Source organism: Nerophis lumbriciformis, linkage group LG07 (genome assembly GCF_033978685.3).
Source record: "Nerophis lumbriciformis linkage group LG07, RoL_Nlum_v2.1, whole genome shotgun sequence".
In the NCBI taxonomy this organism is placed as follows: Eukaryota; Metazoa; Chordata; class Actinopteri; order Syngnathiformes; family Syngnathidae; genus Nerophis; species Nerophis lumbriciformis.
The window spans coordinates 57,715,249-57,733,078 of record NC_084554.2 but is presented as its reverse complement, the minus strand read 5'-3'; the positions used below and the strand labels follow the sequence as shown (position 1 = coordinate 57,733,078).

At 42.7% G+C, this 17,830-nt stretch overlaps 2 protein-coding genes across 2 annotated transcripts in view; one reads left to right on the top strand and one right to left on the bottom strand.

Annotated features, from left to right (window-relative positions):
• LOC133609926 (uncharacterized) overlaps positions 1–17,830 on the bottom strand; it is a 105,072-nt gene that overhangs the window by 25,678 nt on the left and 61,564 nt on the right. The window lies entirely within an intron of this gene.
• Positions 113–17,396, top strand: LOC133609324 (uncharacterized). The gene is made up of 6 exons (XM_061964833.2): positions 113–503; positions 1,722–1,952; positions 10,689–11,503; positions 14,627–14,803; positions 15,024–15,144; positions 15,670–17,396. The coding sequence occupies exons 1-6, from the start codon at positions 401–403 to the stop codon at positions 16,845–16,847; spliced, it is 2,625 nt and encodes an 874-aa protein (XP_061820817.2). The 5' UTR covers positions 113–400; the 3' UTR covers positions 16,848–17,396.

Below are 17,830 nucleotides of genomic sequence, written 5' to 3'. Positions count from 1 at the left end.
TCTCGCGTCCCAGCAGCCAATGCTGCGTCTACTTATAAGATGTCTATGGGGGCGAGAGCTCGTTTTACTCGTTTCTCTCGCGAGATCTGACAAGACTGCGCGCGAAGCACATAGGGCGAGGATAAAGCAAGATGGCGTCTGACGGTGAAGACGTTATTGCAGTCGTCACAGTTCAGTGTTCTTAATCTGTGCGTCCATGTACACATATATGTCCTTTATTACACTCTATTAAATAGAGTCATAATAACTGTTTGTATATTAGTCTGAGCGCACTTTGATGCTTCTCGAGCTAGCTTAGCGTGCTAGTTAGCTTAGCTTGTTAGCTGCTAACAAAGAGAGATGAAAAGACATCGCTAAGCAGAGATCAAGTGTGAGTGTAAAGTGTTGTGATTGTGTGAAAATGTGCGAAAGAACCATAGCAGAGTACGAGGAGGAACTTTGTCCAACAAAAGAGGAGAAGGAGCGACAACATGAAAAACATCAAGTTGTGTTACACACAACAGGTTTGTTTACTTCTTACTCTCACATCTTTACTAACTTTATATTTACTATTAACACTTTTCTTCAATAGATTGTCTATAGGAAGATGAATTGTCATGTGAGGATGATTGTTTTATGTTGTTCATAAAAACGAGACAGTTTCAGACACACAACATTTATGAGAGGTTGATGTTCCTCTCAGTTTGTAACAAAGTGTATCAACATGTTTGCACAAAACTAAGACAAAGTCAGAGTCAGTTACCATGGTAACTGATGCTGTAAACCTAGCCTGCTAGCTGGCAGGTTTGACAAGTTATTTATGTGTGTAAAAGCTATACTGACCTGTTATTTCCTTCATATTGGTGCAGCCATTAACCTACTACAACACCTGCTACATCCACCTACTCAGTGGCCTAGTGGTTAGAGTGTCCGCCCTGAGATCGATAGGTTGAGAGTTCAAACCCCGACCCAGTCATACCAAAGACTATAAAAATGGAACCCATTACCTCCTTGCTTGGCACTCAGCATCAAGGGTTAGAATTGGGGGTTAAATCACCGTAAAAAATAATTCCCGGGCGCGGCCACCGCTGCTGCTCACAGCTCCCCTCACCTCCCAGGGGGTGATCAAGGTTAATGGGTCAAATGCAGAGAACAATCTGGCCACACCTAGTGTGTGTGACAATCATTGGTACTTTAACTTTTTAATGTGGCAGTGATTGTGGAAAAAACAAAGCCTGATCTAAAGATGACATCTTGATCTCATACCATCTCAAACCAATTGGCCGTTCATTATTAAGTGAAATGTCTTAAAGTCGCTTAAATTTGTCTTTAACCAAGCAACACTAAGTTTTATCCAGTTACTCAATTAATCGAAAACATTTCCAGTAGAACACTTGATTAATAAAATGTTCAATAGCCACAGCCCACAGCCCTATACCTGGGGCGGTATAGCTCGGTTGGTAGAGTGGCCGTGCCAGCAACTTGAGGGTTCCAGGTTCAATCCCCGCTTCTGCAAACCTAGTCACTGCCGTTGTGTCCTTGGGCAAGACACTTTACCCACCTGCTCCCAGTGCCACCCACACTGGTATAAATGTAACTTAGATATTGGGTTTCACATTGTAAAGCGCTTTGAGTCACTAGAGAAAAGCACTATATAAATATAATTCACTTCACCTATATTTCATTTATGATTTAATATTTAGCATGTAGGAGTTAAAATGTGTTTTGTTTGTGTCCTGTAGACATCCATCAGCTGATTGGACACCAAGAAGAATGTCCCCCTCATCTGCAGGGGGACAGTTTCACTTCAGAGGATCCACAGCCCTCACACATGAAAGAGGAAGAGGAGGGAGAGTGTGTTGTAGGGCAGGAGGAGGATGATGTCAGCAAGTTTCCACTGACTGTTGTCTCTGTGAAGACTGAAGAGCATGAAGACAAAGCACCTGAGTCCTCACAGCTTCATCACAGTCCAAGTAAGCACAACATCCACATATCATCTAATACAATGTTTGTGACACATGTTCATCCGGGGGCCACATTTATGACTAAAGATGGAGATATACTTGCTTTTTAAAAATGAATGCTCATCAATCATCAACAGTGTAATTGCTGGGGTGTAACCATGTGACCTAGAGGCCGCCGTCCTCCTTACCTCACGTGGTCAAATGAAGGCAAATATTCAATATGGCTACTGTTTATTTACCTTTAGCAGCACATATGTCAGCATATTTCAAAGGTTTAGTGGTGAAGATAAAGGCCTACTGAAATACGATTTTGTTATTTAAACGGGGATAGCAGGTCCATTCTATGTGTCATACTTGATCATTTTGCGATATTGCCATATTTTTGCTGAAAGGATTTAGTAGAGAACATCGACGATAAAGTTTGCAACTTTTTGTTGCTGATAAAAAAGCCTTGCCTCTACCGGAAGTAGCAGACGAGTAGCGTGACGTCACAGGTTGTGGAGCTCCTCACATCCGCATATTGTTTACAATCATGGCCACCAGCAGCGAGAGCGATTCGGACCGAGAAAGCGACGATTTCCCCATTAATTTGAGCCATGATGAAAGATTCGTGGATGAGGAAAGTGAAAGTGAAGGACTAGAGGGCAGTGGGAGCGATTCAGATAGGGAAGATGCTGTGAGACCTGATATTCAGCTGGGAATGACTAAAACTGTAAATAAACACAAAACATATATATACTCTATTAGCCACAACACAACCAGGCTTATATTTAATATGCCACAAATTAATCCCGTATAACAAACATCTCCCCCCTCCCGTCCATATAACCTGCCAATACAAATCAAACACCTGCACAACACACTCAATCCCACAGCCCAAAGTACCGTTCACCTCCCCAAAGTTCATACAGCACATATATTTCCCCAAAGTCCCCAAAGTTACGTACGTGACATGCACATAGCGGCACGCTTCTACGGGCAAGCGATCAAATGTTTGGAAGCCGCAGCTGCATGCGTACTCACGGTACCGCGTCTGTGTATCCAACTCAAAGTCTTCCCGGTAAGAGTCTCTGTTGTCCCAGTTCTTCACAGGCCAATGGTAAAGCTTGGCTGTCATCTTCCGGGAATGTAAACAATGAAACACCGGCTGTGTTATCCGGCACACCAGTCAAGGGATGCATTTTACGGCGGGGGTGCGTTATCCAGCACAACACCTGACGCAATACACCGCTTCCCACCTACAGTTTTCTTCTTTGCTGTCTCCATTGTTCATTGAACAAATTGCAAAAGATTCACCAACACAGATGTCCAGAATACTGTGGAATTTTGCCATGAAAACATGAGACCGCAAATCCGATGACAAAACTACAAAGTCGATCATGGAACTGCGGCCTAGATTGTCCTGGTGCCAAGTGCACATATGGACACTTTTATGTTTGAACATGGTGTTTGTTATTGACAATCTTTGATGAGCACAAAAAAAATATATTCAATGTTTATTTAGATTTAGTTACTTCTCTGCTGTCCAGCAATGTCTCAATCAATCTAGTTTATTAGTACTAATTAGCAAAGTTTTCTTGTCTTTCTACAGTCTTTCCTTTGACAAACTGAGGCAGTATTTGTGACTGATAAAACTTTCAGCGAATCAAAATTCAAGAAATTGTTCCGGAAAGTTCATTACATTGAAGACAGCCAATAAAAACGCAATCAGAATCAGAATTACTTTAATAATCCCAGATGGGAAATTAAGATTTTCCGCACAATCCCATTCAAGAGCAGACAAACATTACAGGGAGACAGAACAGGATTGCTGACGGGTCTGCTGACTTCCGGCGCCCCTTACAACAAAGGTGAGAAACAGGTAAATGCTGAGGAGGGGGGAGGAGGGGGGAGAAAAAAAATTCAGTCTCAGCCTGGGCCCCTGGAGAGGGGGTCCAGACTGAGACCAAAGAGAAAAACAAACTCATAGCCATAGCCCACAGAAACATGTGTGTAAGAGGGAAACATCAAAGAACACAAAGGACATTAAAGACATTAAAAGAGCAGCGCTGATGCAACCAGCTACTTCTACACACAGCCACAAAAGTCAAACAACAACAACAAAAACATACACTGTGGTGATCTCTGCGGTGTTCCACGCCATCGTCTGTTGGGGTGGGCAGAGCATGGCCAGAGACAGGAGCAGACCCAACAAAGCAACCAAGAGACCTGACTCCACCCTCGGCCGCCCACCAACTCTCAGCCAGTGTCCAGTCCGCATGGATGAGCGAGGATACGTCCAAAGAGACCGAGGTGTCCAATACCTGCTCATTCAGCCAAGACACTGTGAAGCTTGTCCGTCCCGGCTCTCAGCGCCAGCTCCGCAGTCCTGTCTCTTCATCCGCATCTCCTCCAGTCTCTCCAAACGGACTCTGGTGTGGCAGAGACCCAGCAGCTGGTCTCCATGGCCAAAAGGCTCCCGGGAGGCAGATCCAGAAGTTCACAAAAAAAGCTCAGCAGAAGTCACCAAAGTGCCAGCCCTTGTCACACAGTCCCAAAGGGTCCCCAACCAAAAGGCAAAAAAACCCCACATGAAAACAAGAAGGAAACATCCGGAACACAAAAGGATGACACAAGAGCACAGAGCTCCTGCCACCAGCAGCCACTACAGCGGCGCCATCTTGGGGACGGAAACTTGACCCGTTTATCTTCTCCAAGTGGCGACACTGACATAAAGAGACATAAAAAGTGTGTTAACGCCAACACTGGTTATTAATGTGATTATCACACAGCAGTCATTTCCATTACACAATATTCAAATATAGGTGGTAGTGTTGGAACCATACCAATATTTTGGTACCGCTACTAAAATTATGTTGGTACTTTTCTAAATAAAGGGTACCACAAAAATGGCATTATTGGCTTTATTTGAACAAAACAACTTAGGGTACATGAAACATATGTTTATTATTGCAGTTAAGTCCTTTGATAAAATGTTGAACATACTAGACAACTTGTCTTTTAGTAGTAAGTAAACAAACAAAGACTCCCAATTAGTCTGCTGACGTATGCAGTAACATATTGTGTCATTTATACACCTATTATTTTCTACACATTATTAAGGACAAGTGGTAGAAAATGAATTATTAATCTACTTGTTCATTTACTGTTAATATCTGCTTACTTTCTCTTTTGACATGTTCTATCTTCACTTCTGTTAAAATGTAATAATCACTTATTCTTCTCTTCTTTGATACTTTACATTAGTTTTTGGATGATACCACAAATTTGGGTATCAATCCGATACCAAGTAGTTACAGGATCATACATTGGTCATATTCAAAGTCCTCATGTGTCCAGGGACATAGTTACTGACTTTATAAACATAATATCAATTTTTTTTAAACGAAAGAAGATGTGATGCCAAAAGATATCGACGTAATCATAGTAGTATCGACTAGATACGTGTCGTTTGTTTACATTTTGATGCCGGTGAGCTACAGTGTGTAGTGAAGCATGTTTTGCTGTTCCTCGTCCTGCAGTGATAATGATACGTGTAAGAAACTTACATTATTTGTCGCCATAGAGGCGAGGATTAGTGATTTAGAAGTAGCTAAAACACTGTGGATGGACGTTAGCCGCTAGCTAGCTAGCCATGTCCTAAAGCACCTCTTCCTGAGGGTGTTTCAGCGTTATAACTTCACCTTTATCGTTAGTTTTTACACCAAAATGAGTCTGCTCTCCCTTTTCTGTCTACACACTGTGTCTGCTTGTAAGTACTCTGTGTGTGTGTGTGTCTGCTTGTAAGTACTCTGTGTGTGTGTGCCGCCGAACATGCCCGTCTGCTCGTAAACCAGCAATGTCACCACATGACTTCGACGCGGGAGCGGGGGGGTGCGGGACCGGTACGTTTCAGAGACGGTTTAGTACCGAAAATGATTCATTAGTATCGCAGTACTATACTAATACCGGTATACCGTACAACCCTAATAGGTGGTATGGCCCACTTATTTGCACAATGAGATGAGTACTGTAGCACAAGCGTAGGATAACGTCAACAGTTGTGGAACTTTCTAACCAACAATTAAAATACAGTCGCATAGTAGGCCTTAATTATTAATTAAAAACAAGGAGGACACTTTATTTAACAAGTATATTTAATATTTTAGCCACTGTAATATTACACACAGTTTGAACAGTAACATTGTGTTTGAATATATGAAAATAAAACATTTTACTTAAATAATATTTGGTGTACCACTAGTGGTACACTTACCACAGTTTTATGTGTATGTATGTATGTATGTATATATATATATATATATATATATATATATATATATATATATATGTATGTATGTATGTATGTATATATATGTATGTATGTATGCATATGTATGTATGTATATATATGTATGTATGTATATATATATGTATGTGTATATATATATATATATATATATATATATATAGGGACGGCGTGGCGCAGTGGAAGAATGGCCGTACGCGACCCGAGGGTCCCTGGTTCAATCCCCACCTAGTACCAACCTCGTCATGTCCGTTGTGTCCTGAGCAAGACACTTCACCCTTGCTCCTGATGGCTGCTGGTTAGCGCCTTGCATGGCAGCTCCCTCCATCAGTGTGTGAATGTGTGTGTGAATGGGTAAATGTGGAAGTAGTGTCAAAGCGCTTTGAGTACCTTGAAGGTAGAAAAGCGCTATACAAGTACAACCCATTTATCATTTATATATATATATATATATATATATATACACATATATATATATATATATATATATATATATATATATATATATATATATATATATATATACATATATATATATATATATATATATATATATATATATACATATATATATATATATATATACACATATATATATATATACACATATATATATATATATATATATATATATATAGCCCAGACTTCCCTCTCCCCAGCCACTTCGTCCAGCTCCTCCCGGGGGATCCCGAGGCGTTCCCAGGCCAACCGGGAGACATAGTCTTCCCAACGTGTCCTGGGTCTTCCCCGTGGCCTCCTACCGGTCGGACGTGCCCGAAACACCTCCCGAGGGAGGCGTTCGGGTGGCATCCTGACCAGATGCCCGAACCACCTTATCTGGATCCTCTCGATGTGGAGGAGCAGCGGCTTTACTTTGAGCTCCCCCCGGATGACAGAGCTTCTCACCCTATCTCTAAGGGAGAGCCCCGCCACCCGGCGGAGGAACCTAATTTCGGCCGCTTTTACCCATGATCTTGTCCTTTCGGTCATAACCCAAAGCTCATGACCATAGGTGAGGATGGGAACGTAGATCGACCAGTAAATCGAGAGCTTTGCCTTCTGGCTCAGCTCCTTCTTCACCACAACGGATCGATACAGTGTCCGCATTACTGAAGACGCCGCACCGATCCGCCTGTCGATCTCACGATCCACTCTTTCCTCACTCGTGAACAAGACTCCGAGGTACTTGAACTCTTCCACTTGGGGCAAGATCTCCTCCCCAACCCGGAGATGGCACTCCACCCTTTTCCGGGCGAGAACCATGGACTCGGATTTGGAGGTGCTGATTCCCATCCCAGTCGCTTCACACTCGGCTGCGAACCGATCCAGTGAGAGCTGAAGATCTTGGCCAGATGAAGCCATCAGGACCACATCATCTGCAAAAAGCAGAGACCTAATCCTGCAGCCACCAAACCAGATCCCCTCAACGCCTTGACTGCGCCTAGAAATTCTGTCCATAAAGGTTATGAACAGAATCGGTGACAAAGGGCAGCCCTGGCGGAGTCCAACCCTCACTGGAAAAGTGTCCGACTTACTGCCGGCAATGCGGACCAAGCTCTGACACTGATTATACAGGGAGCGAACCGCCACAATAAGACAGTCCGTTACCCCATACTCTCTGAGCACTCCCCACAGGACTTCCCGGGGTACACGGTCGAATGCCTTCTCCAAGTCCACAAAGCACATGTAGACTGGTTGAGCAAACTCCCATGCACCCTCAAGGACCCTGCTGAGAGTATAGAGCTGGTCCACAGTTCCACGACCAGGACGAAAACCACACTGTTCCTCCTGAATCCGAGGTTCGACTATGCGGCGTAGCCTCCTCTCCAGTACACCTGAATAGACCTTACCGGGAAGGCTGAAGAGTGTGATCCCACGATAGTTAGAACACACCCTCCGGTTCCCCTTCTTAAAGAGAGGAACCACCACCCCGGTCTGCCAATCCAGAGGTACCGCCCCCGATGTCCACGCGATGTTGCAGAGTCTTGTCAACCAAGACAGCCCCACAACATCCAGAGCCTTAAGGAACTCCGGGCGGATCTCATCGAGGAGCTTTTTAACTACCTCGGCAACCTCAGCCCCAGAAATAGGAGAGCCCACCACAGATTCCCCAGGCACTGCTTCCTCATAGGAAGACGTGCTGGTGGGATTGAGGAGGTCTTCGAAGTATTCCCTCCACCGATCCACAACATCCGCAGTCGAGGTCAGCAGAACACCATCCTCACCATACACGGTGTTGACATTGCACTGCTTCCCCTTCCTGAGGCGGCGGATGGTGGTCCAGAATCGCTTCGAAGCCGTCCGGAAGTCGTTTTCCATGGCTTCCCCGAACTCCTCCCATGTCCGAGTTTTTGCCTCCGCGACCGCTGAAGCCGCACATCGCTTGGCCTGTCGGTACCTGTCCGCTGCCTCAGGAGTCCTATGAGCCAAAAAAGCCCGATACGACTCTTTCTTCAGCTTGACGGCATCCCTTATCGCTGGTGTCCACCAGCGGGTTCTAGGATTACCGCAACAACAGGCACCAACCACCTTGCGGCCACAGCTCCAATCGGCCGCCTCGACAATAGAGGCACGGAACATCGTCCACTCGGACTCAATGTCCAGCACCTCCCTCGTGACATGTTCAAAGTTCTTCCGGAGGTGGGAATTGAAACTCTCTCTGACAGGAGACTCTGCCAGGCGTTCCCTGCAAACCCTCACAATGCGTTTGGGCCTGCCAGGTCTGTCCGGCATCCTCCCCCACCATTGCAGCCAACTCACCACCAGGTGGTGATCGGTAGAAAGCTCCGCCCCTCTCTTCACCCGAGTGTCCAAAACATGAGACAGCAAATCCGATGACACAACTTCAAAGTCGATCATGGAACTGCGGCCTAGGGTGTCCTGGTACCAAGTGCACATATGGACACCCTTATGTTTGAACATGGTGTTCGTTATGGACAATCTGTGACGGGCACAAAAGTCCAATAACAAAACACCACTCGGATTCAGATCCGGGCGGCCATTCTTCCCAATCACACCTCTCCAGGTTTCACTGTCGTTGCCAACATGAGCGTTGAAGTCCCCCAGTACAACGAGGGAATCACCCGGGGGAGCACTCTCCAGTACTCCCTCGATTGAATCCAAAAAGGGTGGGTAATCTGAGCTGCCGTTTGGCGCGTAAGCGCAAACAACAGTCAGGACCCGTCCCCCCACCCGAAGGCGGAGGGAGGCTACCCTCTCGTCCACCGGGTTGAACTCCAACGTGCAGGCTTTGAGCCGGGGGGCAACAAGAATTGCCACCCCAGCCCGTATATATATATATATATATATATATATATATATATATATATATATATATATATATATATATATATATATATATACGAATACAGTCGCGATCAAAAGTGTACATACACTTGTAAAGAACATCATGTCATGGCTGTCAATCATTTCTATAACTCTTATTTTTTTGTGATGTAGTGATTGGAGCACATACTTGTTGCTCACAAAAACATTCATGAAGTTTGCTTCTTTTATGAATTTATTATGGCTCTACTGAAAATGTGAGGGTCAAAAGTATACATACAGCAATGTTAATATTTGCTTACATGTCCCTTGGCAAGTTTACCTGCAATAAGGCGCTTTTGGTAGCCATCCACAAGCTTCTTCTTGATTTTTTGACCACAACATTGCTGCAGTTCAGCTAAATGTGTTGCTTTTCTGACATGGACTTGTTTCTTCAGCATTGTCCACACCTTTAAGTCAGGACTTTGGGAAGGCCATTCTAAAACTTTCATTCTAACCTGATTTAGCCATTCCTTTACCACTTTTGAGGTGTGTTTGGGGTCATTGTCCTGGTGGAACACCCAACTGCGCCCAAGACCCAACCTCCGGGCTGATGATTTTAGCTTGTCCTGAACAATTTGGAGCTAATCCTCCTTTTTCATTGTCCCATTTAAAGCAGCAGTTCCAATGGCAGCAAAACAGGCCCAGAGCATAATACTACCACCACCATGCTTGACGGTAGGAATGGTGTTCCTGGGATTAAAGGCCTCACCTTTTCTCCTCCAAACATTGCTGGGTACTGGGCCAAACAGCTCCATTTTTGTGTCATCTGACATCACATGGACAAAGATAAGACCTTCTGGAGGAAAGTTCTGTGTTATACCACAAAATAACGTATAGTATCTTATTAATTTATAGCCAAAAGTATTTTCATTTTATAGATATTTTCAGAGCAGAATATTGTCCTTAGGGCCCTCTGGCATCCCACGGGTTAACCGTAAGGTCTGGGCCTCTTAAGACTTCACTGTTGGTGCTAATCCACCTGTTTCTTCTCCTTTGTACCAAATTTCAAAGCAAAAGTGAGTCCACAAAATGAAATCTGAATTGGTAAAATCTTTTCAATATCGCTCCTAACATGTGACTGAACAAAGATGGACTCCTCTCGAGCGTGTTTGTCTTCTTGTGTCCTGCAGACGTCAGAGGAGACGAGGAGAAGAGAGAGGCGGAGCCTCCAAGCAGCAGCTCAACACAACACATGACAACAGAAGCTGATGGAGACCACTGTGGAGGATCACAAGCAGACAAGATCTTAGCTCCACTATCAGATAGTGAGGACACAACGTCACACTCTCCTGACACTGATGATGAACACTCTAAAGATGATGCAACATGTCACACTGACAACACTCACTTCAAATGTTCTCACTGTGACAAAACTTTTAATGTTCGTCGCAATATGACCGTACACATGAGAACACACACTGCAGAAAAACCTTTTTCCTGCTCAGAATGTGGTAAACGTTTTGCAGCAAGTCAAAGTTTAAAAGAACACATGAGAATACACACTCGAGAACAACCTTTTGCCTGCTCAGAATGTGGTAAAAGTTTTGTAATGAATGAACATTTAAAAGTACACATGAGAAAACACACTGGAGAAAAACCTTTTTCATGTTCAATCTGTGGTAAAGATTTTACTCGACAGCACCATTTCAAAGCACACATGACAATACACACTGGAGAACAACCTTTTTCCTGCTCAGAATGTGGTAAAAGCTTTGTAACAAATCGAAATTTAAAAGCACACATGAGAACACACACTGGAGAAAAACCTTATTCCTGCTCAGAATGTGGTAAAAGTTTTGCAAAAAATCGACGTTTAAAAGCACACATGAGAACACACACTGGAGAAAAACCTGTGAAAGTGTGTAGTTGCAGTGTGTGTGGTGAAGGATTCTCTTCTAAGTACCAGTGTAAGAAACACAAGTGTGCTGGTGAGAACAGCAGCAGCAAATGAAGATGCAGGATTTGAAATAAACTGTCTAAACTTTAACTTTGACTTTCTAGCAACATCAGCACATATAACATGTGTGACATCGTTGTTGTGTGTGTAACACAATCTTGTTAATATGATTCTAACATTTATAGATTAGACACTTCAGATTAGTGCTTTTATTTCAGTCAAGTACATGAGTTAATATACACATTTGTGTTCTTTAAAATGAACAGAACAATTGGACTGAAAAGGTGAGAATAAACAGTACATAAAATATGTTACATACAATAAACCTTTTTTTGTGTAGATATTCATAATTCATTTACATACTTAATCATAATTGTGTTTTATATATGTTTTTTGAAATAATGAAGTGTAATTCGAGATGATTCCATAGATGAACTCCTTTATATGATATACATATTTGTTTTACATGTGTTCATACCTTTGCTTTTGAGTACACATATATCTCTCTTAGTTGTATTACGGGGCTTCACGGTGGCAGAGGGGTTAGTGCATCTGCCTCACAATACGAAGGTCCTGAGTAGTCTTGGGTTCAATCCCGGGCTCGGGAACTTTCTGTGTGGAGTTTGCATGTTCTCCCCGTGACTGCGTGGGTTCCCTCCGGGTACTCCGGCTTCCTCCCACCTCCAAAGACATGCACCTGGGGATAAGTTGATTGGCAACACTAAATTGGCCCTAGTGTGTGAATGTTGTCTGTCTATCTGTGTTGGCCCTGCGATGAGGTGGCGACTTGTCCAGGGTGTACCCCGCCTTCCGCCCGATTGTAGCTGAGATAGGCTCCAGCGCCCCCCGCGACCCCAAAGGGAATAAGCAGTAGAAAATGGATGGATAGTTGTATTACTGTCTTGTGTAATATGAATAGTATTGTGTGATTGTTTTATATGTATGTCTCCAGACCTTTATGCAATAAACAATGTATACTTCAACTGACATTGGATACAATAAATGTAGTTAATATCTGTGGGAATGTATTTTATTCTATTTATTATCGCAGTCAATTTTTTAAATGTTTTCTTTTTATGACTTGCATGTAGTTTCCATCTTACTTCATCATCTAGACTAAGTCAGCCTGGAGGATGTGTGTAATGTTGAGATGTGTTGGAGATGACTTGCTTTGTTTGGATGTTGTCAACCTGTCAATTGTTCTATTTAAACATGTTGTCAGATCTCGCGAGAGAAACAAGCAACCAGCTCTATGACTTCTTCTTCTTACTGGCAGTTTGCAGCCATGACTTGAAAGGTTCATACTGCCACCTACTGGACTGTAGAATGTAGTGTGGGCCATAGGACAGAAGGAGGAAATCCCGTTAAGAACCTGTGGAGGGCAGAAATACACCTAAGATCTTCTACTAGTCTGCTGGATTCACCTGTGAATATCAAACTAAGGGACCTTATCTTCTCATGTGCTCAAACTGAAATAGCACTGTTTACTCAAACCTGATGGTTTGCTTTCTCCCAGATGAATATGAACATTCACCAAGTGTAGAACATGATATGAGTTCATTAATACACTTCATTTTACATACTCAGGAGTTTGCACTTAACCTGCTCTCTGGAATATTCCCCCGGTGACTGTGTGAGTTTTGTGTAAACATGTTGATACACTTTGTTACAAACTGAGAGGAACATCAACCTCTCATAAATATTGTGTGTCTGAAACTGTCTTGGCGTCTTGTCCAGGGTGTACCCCGCCTTCCGCCCGAATGCAGCTGAGATAGGCTCCAGCACCCCTCGCGACCCCAAAAGGGACAAGCGGTAGGAAAGGGATGGATGGATGGCTAATCAAAGAAAAATAAATAAATAAAATAAAAAAAATAAAAATAAAAATAATTACAAAAATATATATATATATATATATAATAAATAATGCAAAGGGAAATTTAAAAAGAACATGAAAACCTCCCACAGTCTAAAATACATTATAAAAATGATTAGCATCAAAGACAAAAGGAATATAATGAGTGTAATATTTATTTTGTTTCTTTTGTTTCTTTCCTTATGCTACTGTTGTTTCAATACATTGTTAAATATTTGAATATTTTTACAAAAATAAGTTGTATGTCTTTCTTTTGAAAATGTAAAATGGACAAGTTTACTTTTATGTTCAGGGGGGAAAGAGTTGGTTACTTGTTTCTCTCGCGAGATCTGGAAAGAGCTGCTTACTTGTTTCTCTCGCGAGATCTGGAAAAGAGCTGGTTACTTGTTTCTCTCGCGAGATCTGACAAGACTGCGCGCGAAGCACATAGGGCGATGATAAAGCAAGATGGCGTCTGACGGTGAAGACGTTATTGCAGTCGTCACAGTTCAGTGTTCTTAATCTGTGCGTCCATGTACACATATATGTCCTTTATTACACTCTATTAAATAGAGTCATAATAACTGTTTGTATATTAGTCTGAGCGCACTTCTCCAGCTAGCTTAGCTTGCTAGTTAGCTTAGCTTGTTAGCTGCTAACAAAGAGAGATGAAAACACATCGCTAAGCAGAGATCAAGTGTGAGTGTAAAGTGTTGTGATTGTGTGAACATGTGCGAAAGAACCATAGCAGAGTACGAGGAGGAACTTTGTCCAACAAAAGAGGAGAACATGAAAAACATCAAGTTGTGTTACACACAACAGGGTGAATTTTGGCGAATTAAACGCCTTTCTATTATTCGCTCAATGTGACGTCACATTGGGAAGCAATCCGCCATTTTCTCAAACACATTACAAACACCGAGTCAAATCAGCTCTGTTATTTTCCGTTTTTTCGACTGTTTTCCGTACCTTGGAGACATCATGCCTCGTCAGTGTGTTGTCGGAGGGTGTAACAACACCAACAGGGACGGATTCAAGTTGCACCAGTGGCCCAAAGATGCCAAAGTGGCAAGAAATTGGACGAAATTTGTTCAAAATACGAGGGTGTGGGGAAAGCCGACGAAATGGTCAGTCGTTTGTTCCGCACACTTTACCGATGAAAGCTATGCTACGACAGAGATGGCAAGAATGTGTGGATATCCTGCGACACTCAAAGCAGATGCATTTCCAACCATAAAGTCAAAGAAATCTGCCGCCAGACCCCCATTGAATCTGCCGGAGTGTGTGAGCAATTCAGGGACAAAGGACCTTGGTAGCACGGCAAGCAATGGCGGCAGTTTGTTCCCGCAGACGAGCGAGCTAAACCCCCTGGATGTCTTGGCTCACACCGTCCCGAAGATGATCAAGAGAAGAATATCGACCCTAGCTTCCCTGGCCTGCTGACATCAACTCCAAAACTGGACAGATCAGCTTTCAGGAAAAGAGAGCGGATGAGGGTATGTCTACAGAATATATTAATTGATGAAAACTTTATTCATTACTCGTGGTTTTATGTAAATGATTATACATAAACTGTGTTTACCAATAATTTAGCTTAAAAACTTTTTTTTTTTTCCAATCATTCGAGTACATTCAGGTAGTCTTGTGTAATGCAGTATTTTGTGTCTATTTAGGTATGGTTAACCTGAGTGAAGTCTCCCCATTATTTTGTTACAGGTGTTACAGGACATGTTTTCGAACTCTTATGGACATTCACTGTTCTCTGAAGAGGATGATTATCAAACTTTGTCAAGAGCGGATATTGGAGTTCAGACATACCCTGATGTGAAGTCTAAAGGTAACAATTAATCGCCGAATTCGTCCTCGCTTTCTCCCGTGTCGCTGGCTGTCGTGTCGTTTTCATCGGTTTCGCTTGCATACGGTTCAAACCGATATGGCTCAATAGCTTCAGTTTCTTCTTCAATTTAGTTTTCGCTACCTGCCTCCACACTACAACCATCCGTTTCAATACATGCGTAATCTGTTGAATCGCTTAAGCCGCTGAAATCCGAGTCTGAATCTGAGCTAATGTCGCTATAGCTTGCTGTTCTATCCGCCATGTTTGTTTGTGTTGGCATCACTATGTGACGTCACAGGAAAATGGACGGGTGTATATAACGATGGTTAAAATCAGGCACTTTGAAGCTTTTTTTAGGGATATTGCGTGATGGGTAAAATTTAGAAAAAAACTTCGAAAAAATAAAATAAGCCACTGGGAACTGATTTTTAATGGTTTTAAGCACATGTGGACTTACTGAATGCCTCATGTGACTGAGCAAATCTGGACATTTCTCAAGCATCTTTGTCATTTTGTGTCCTGCAGACTTCTGTGAAAAACAACTTCTGCCTGAAAAACAGGAGAGTAGCTCCAGGATGTTGAAGGAGGATCCACCAAAGAGGAAGACCAGGCACCACGGACCCTCTGGCGTCTCCTTTTCCTCTTTGACACAGACCCTTCCCTGTAAAAAGGAAGAGGAAGACTCACTGACCCCCCACATTAGAAAGGAAGAGACGGAACACAGCATCAGTCAGGAGGGAGATCATATTGAAGGACTGGTGGAGTTCCCAGTGACTGGTGTCCCTGTGAAGAGTGAAGATGATGAGGTCAAAGGTGAAAGTGAGGAGAAGAGAGAGGCGGAGCCTCCAAGCAGCAGCTCAATACAACACATGACAACAGAAGCTGATGGAGACCACTGTGGAGGATCACAAGCAGACAAGATCTTAGCTCCACTATCAGATAGTGAGGACACAACGTCACACTCTCCTGACACTGATGATGAACACTCTAAAGATGATGCAACATGTCACACTGACAACACTCACTTCACATGTTCTCACTGTCACAAAACTTTTAAGTACCATAGCCTTCTGAAAAGACACATGAGAAGACACACTGGAGAAAAACCTTTTTCTTGCTCAGAATGTGGTAAATTTTTAGTAACAAGTGGACATTTAAAAGTACACATGAGAACACACACTGGAGAAAAACCTTTTATCTGTTCACTCTGTGGTAAAAGTTTTACACAAAGTCAAAATTTGAAAGTACACACTAGAACACACACTGGTGAAAAATCAGATTCCTGTTCAATCTGCAACAGAAGCTTTTGTGACCCATCAAACCTTGTAGCACACATGAGAAGACACACTGGGGAAAAACCTTTTTCCTGTTCAATCTGTGGTAAAGGTTTTACACAAAATCACCATTTGAAAGTACACATGAGAACGCACACTGGCGAAAAAACTTTTTCCTGTTCAATCTGTGGTAAAGGTTTTACACAAAGTCAGAATTTGAAAGTACACACTAGAACACACACAGGTGAAAAATCACATTCCTGTTCAATCTGCAACAGAAGCTTTTGTGACCCATCAAACCTTGTAGCACACATGAGAAGACACCCAGGAGAGAAAGTGTGTAGTTGCAGCGTGTGTGGTGAAAGATTGTCTTCTAAGTACCAGTGTAAGAAACACAAGTGTGCTGGTGAGAACAGCAGCAGCAAATGAAACTGCAGGATTTGAAATAAACTGTCAAGACTTTAATGTTGACTTTCTAACAACATCAGCACATATAACATGTGTGACATTGTTGTTTGTGTAACTATCTTTTTAATATGCTTCTACATTTATAGATTGGATAGTTTGAAATATTGAAGTATTACATCATTTTATTTCTAATTGTTAATAATCCCATAGATTAGCATCTTTATATGATATACATATGTACTGGTTCAATCAGTCAATCAATCAATGTTTATTTACAAACCTCGTTTCCATATGATCCATGAAATGTTCAGTCATTCACAAGAAAGGATGGGGCGAGGGTCACCACTTTGTCAACAAACGAGTGAGCAAATTGTTGAACAGTTTAAGAAAAACCTTTCTCAAGCAGCTATTGCAAGGAATTTAGGGATTTCACCATCTACGCTCCGTAATATCATCAAAGGGTTCAGAGAATGTGGAGAAATCACTGCACGTAAGCAGCTAAGCCCGTGACCTTCCATCCCTCAGGCTGTACTGCATCAACAAGCGACATCAGTGTGTAAAGGATATCACCACATGGGCTCAGGAACACTTCAGAAACCCACTGTCAGTAACTACAGTTGGTCGCTACATCTGTAAGTGCAAGTTAAAACTCTACTATGCAAGGCGAAAACCGTTTATCAACAACACCCAGAAACGCCGTCGGCTTCGCTGGGCCTGAGCTCATCTAAGATGGACTGATACAAATTGGAAAAGTGTTCTGTGGTCTGACGAGTCCACATTTCAAATTGTTTTTGGAAACTGTGGACGTTGTGTCCTCCGGACCAAAGAGGAAAAAAACCATGCGGATTGTTATAGGCGCAAAAGACTATGCCAAGAAACGTTACCATGGACCCCCTGCTTATTTCAGCAAGACAATGCCAAGCCACGTGTTACATCAACGTAGCTTCATAGTAAAAGAGTGCGGATACTAGACTGGCCTGCCTGTAGTCCAGACATTGAAAATG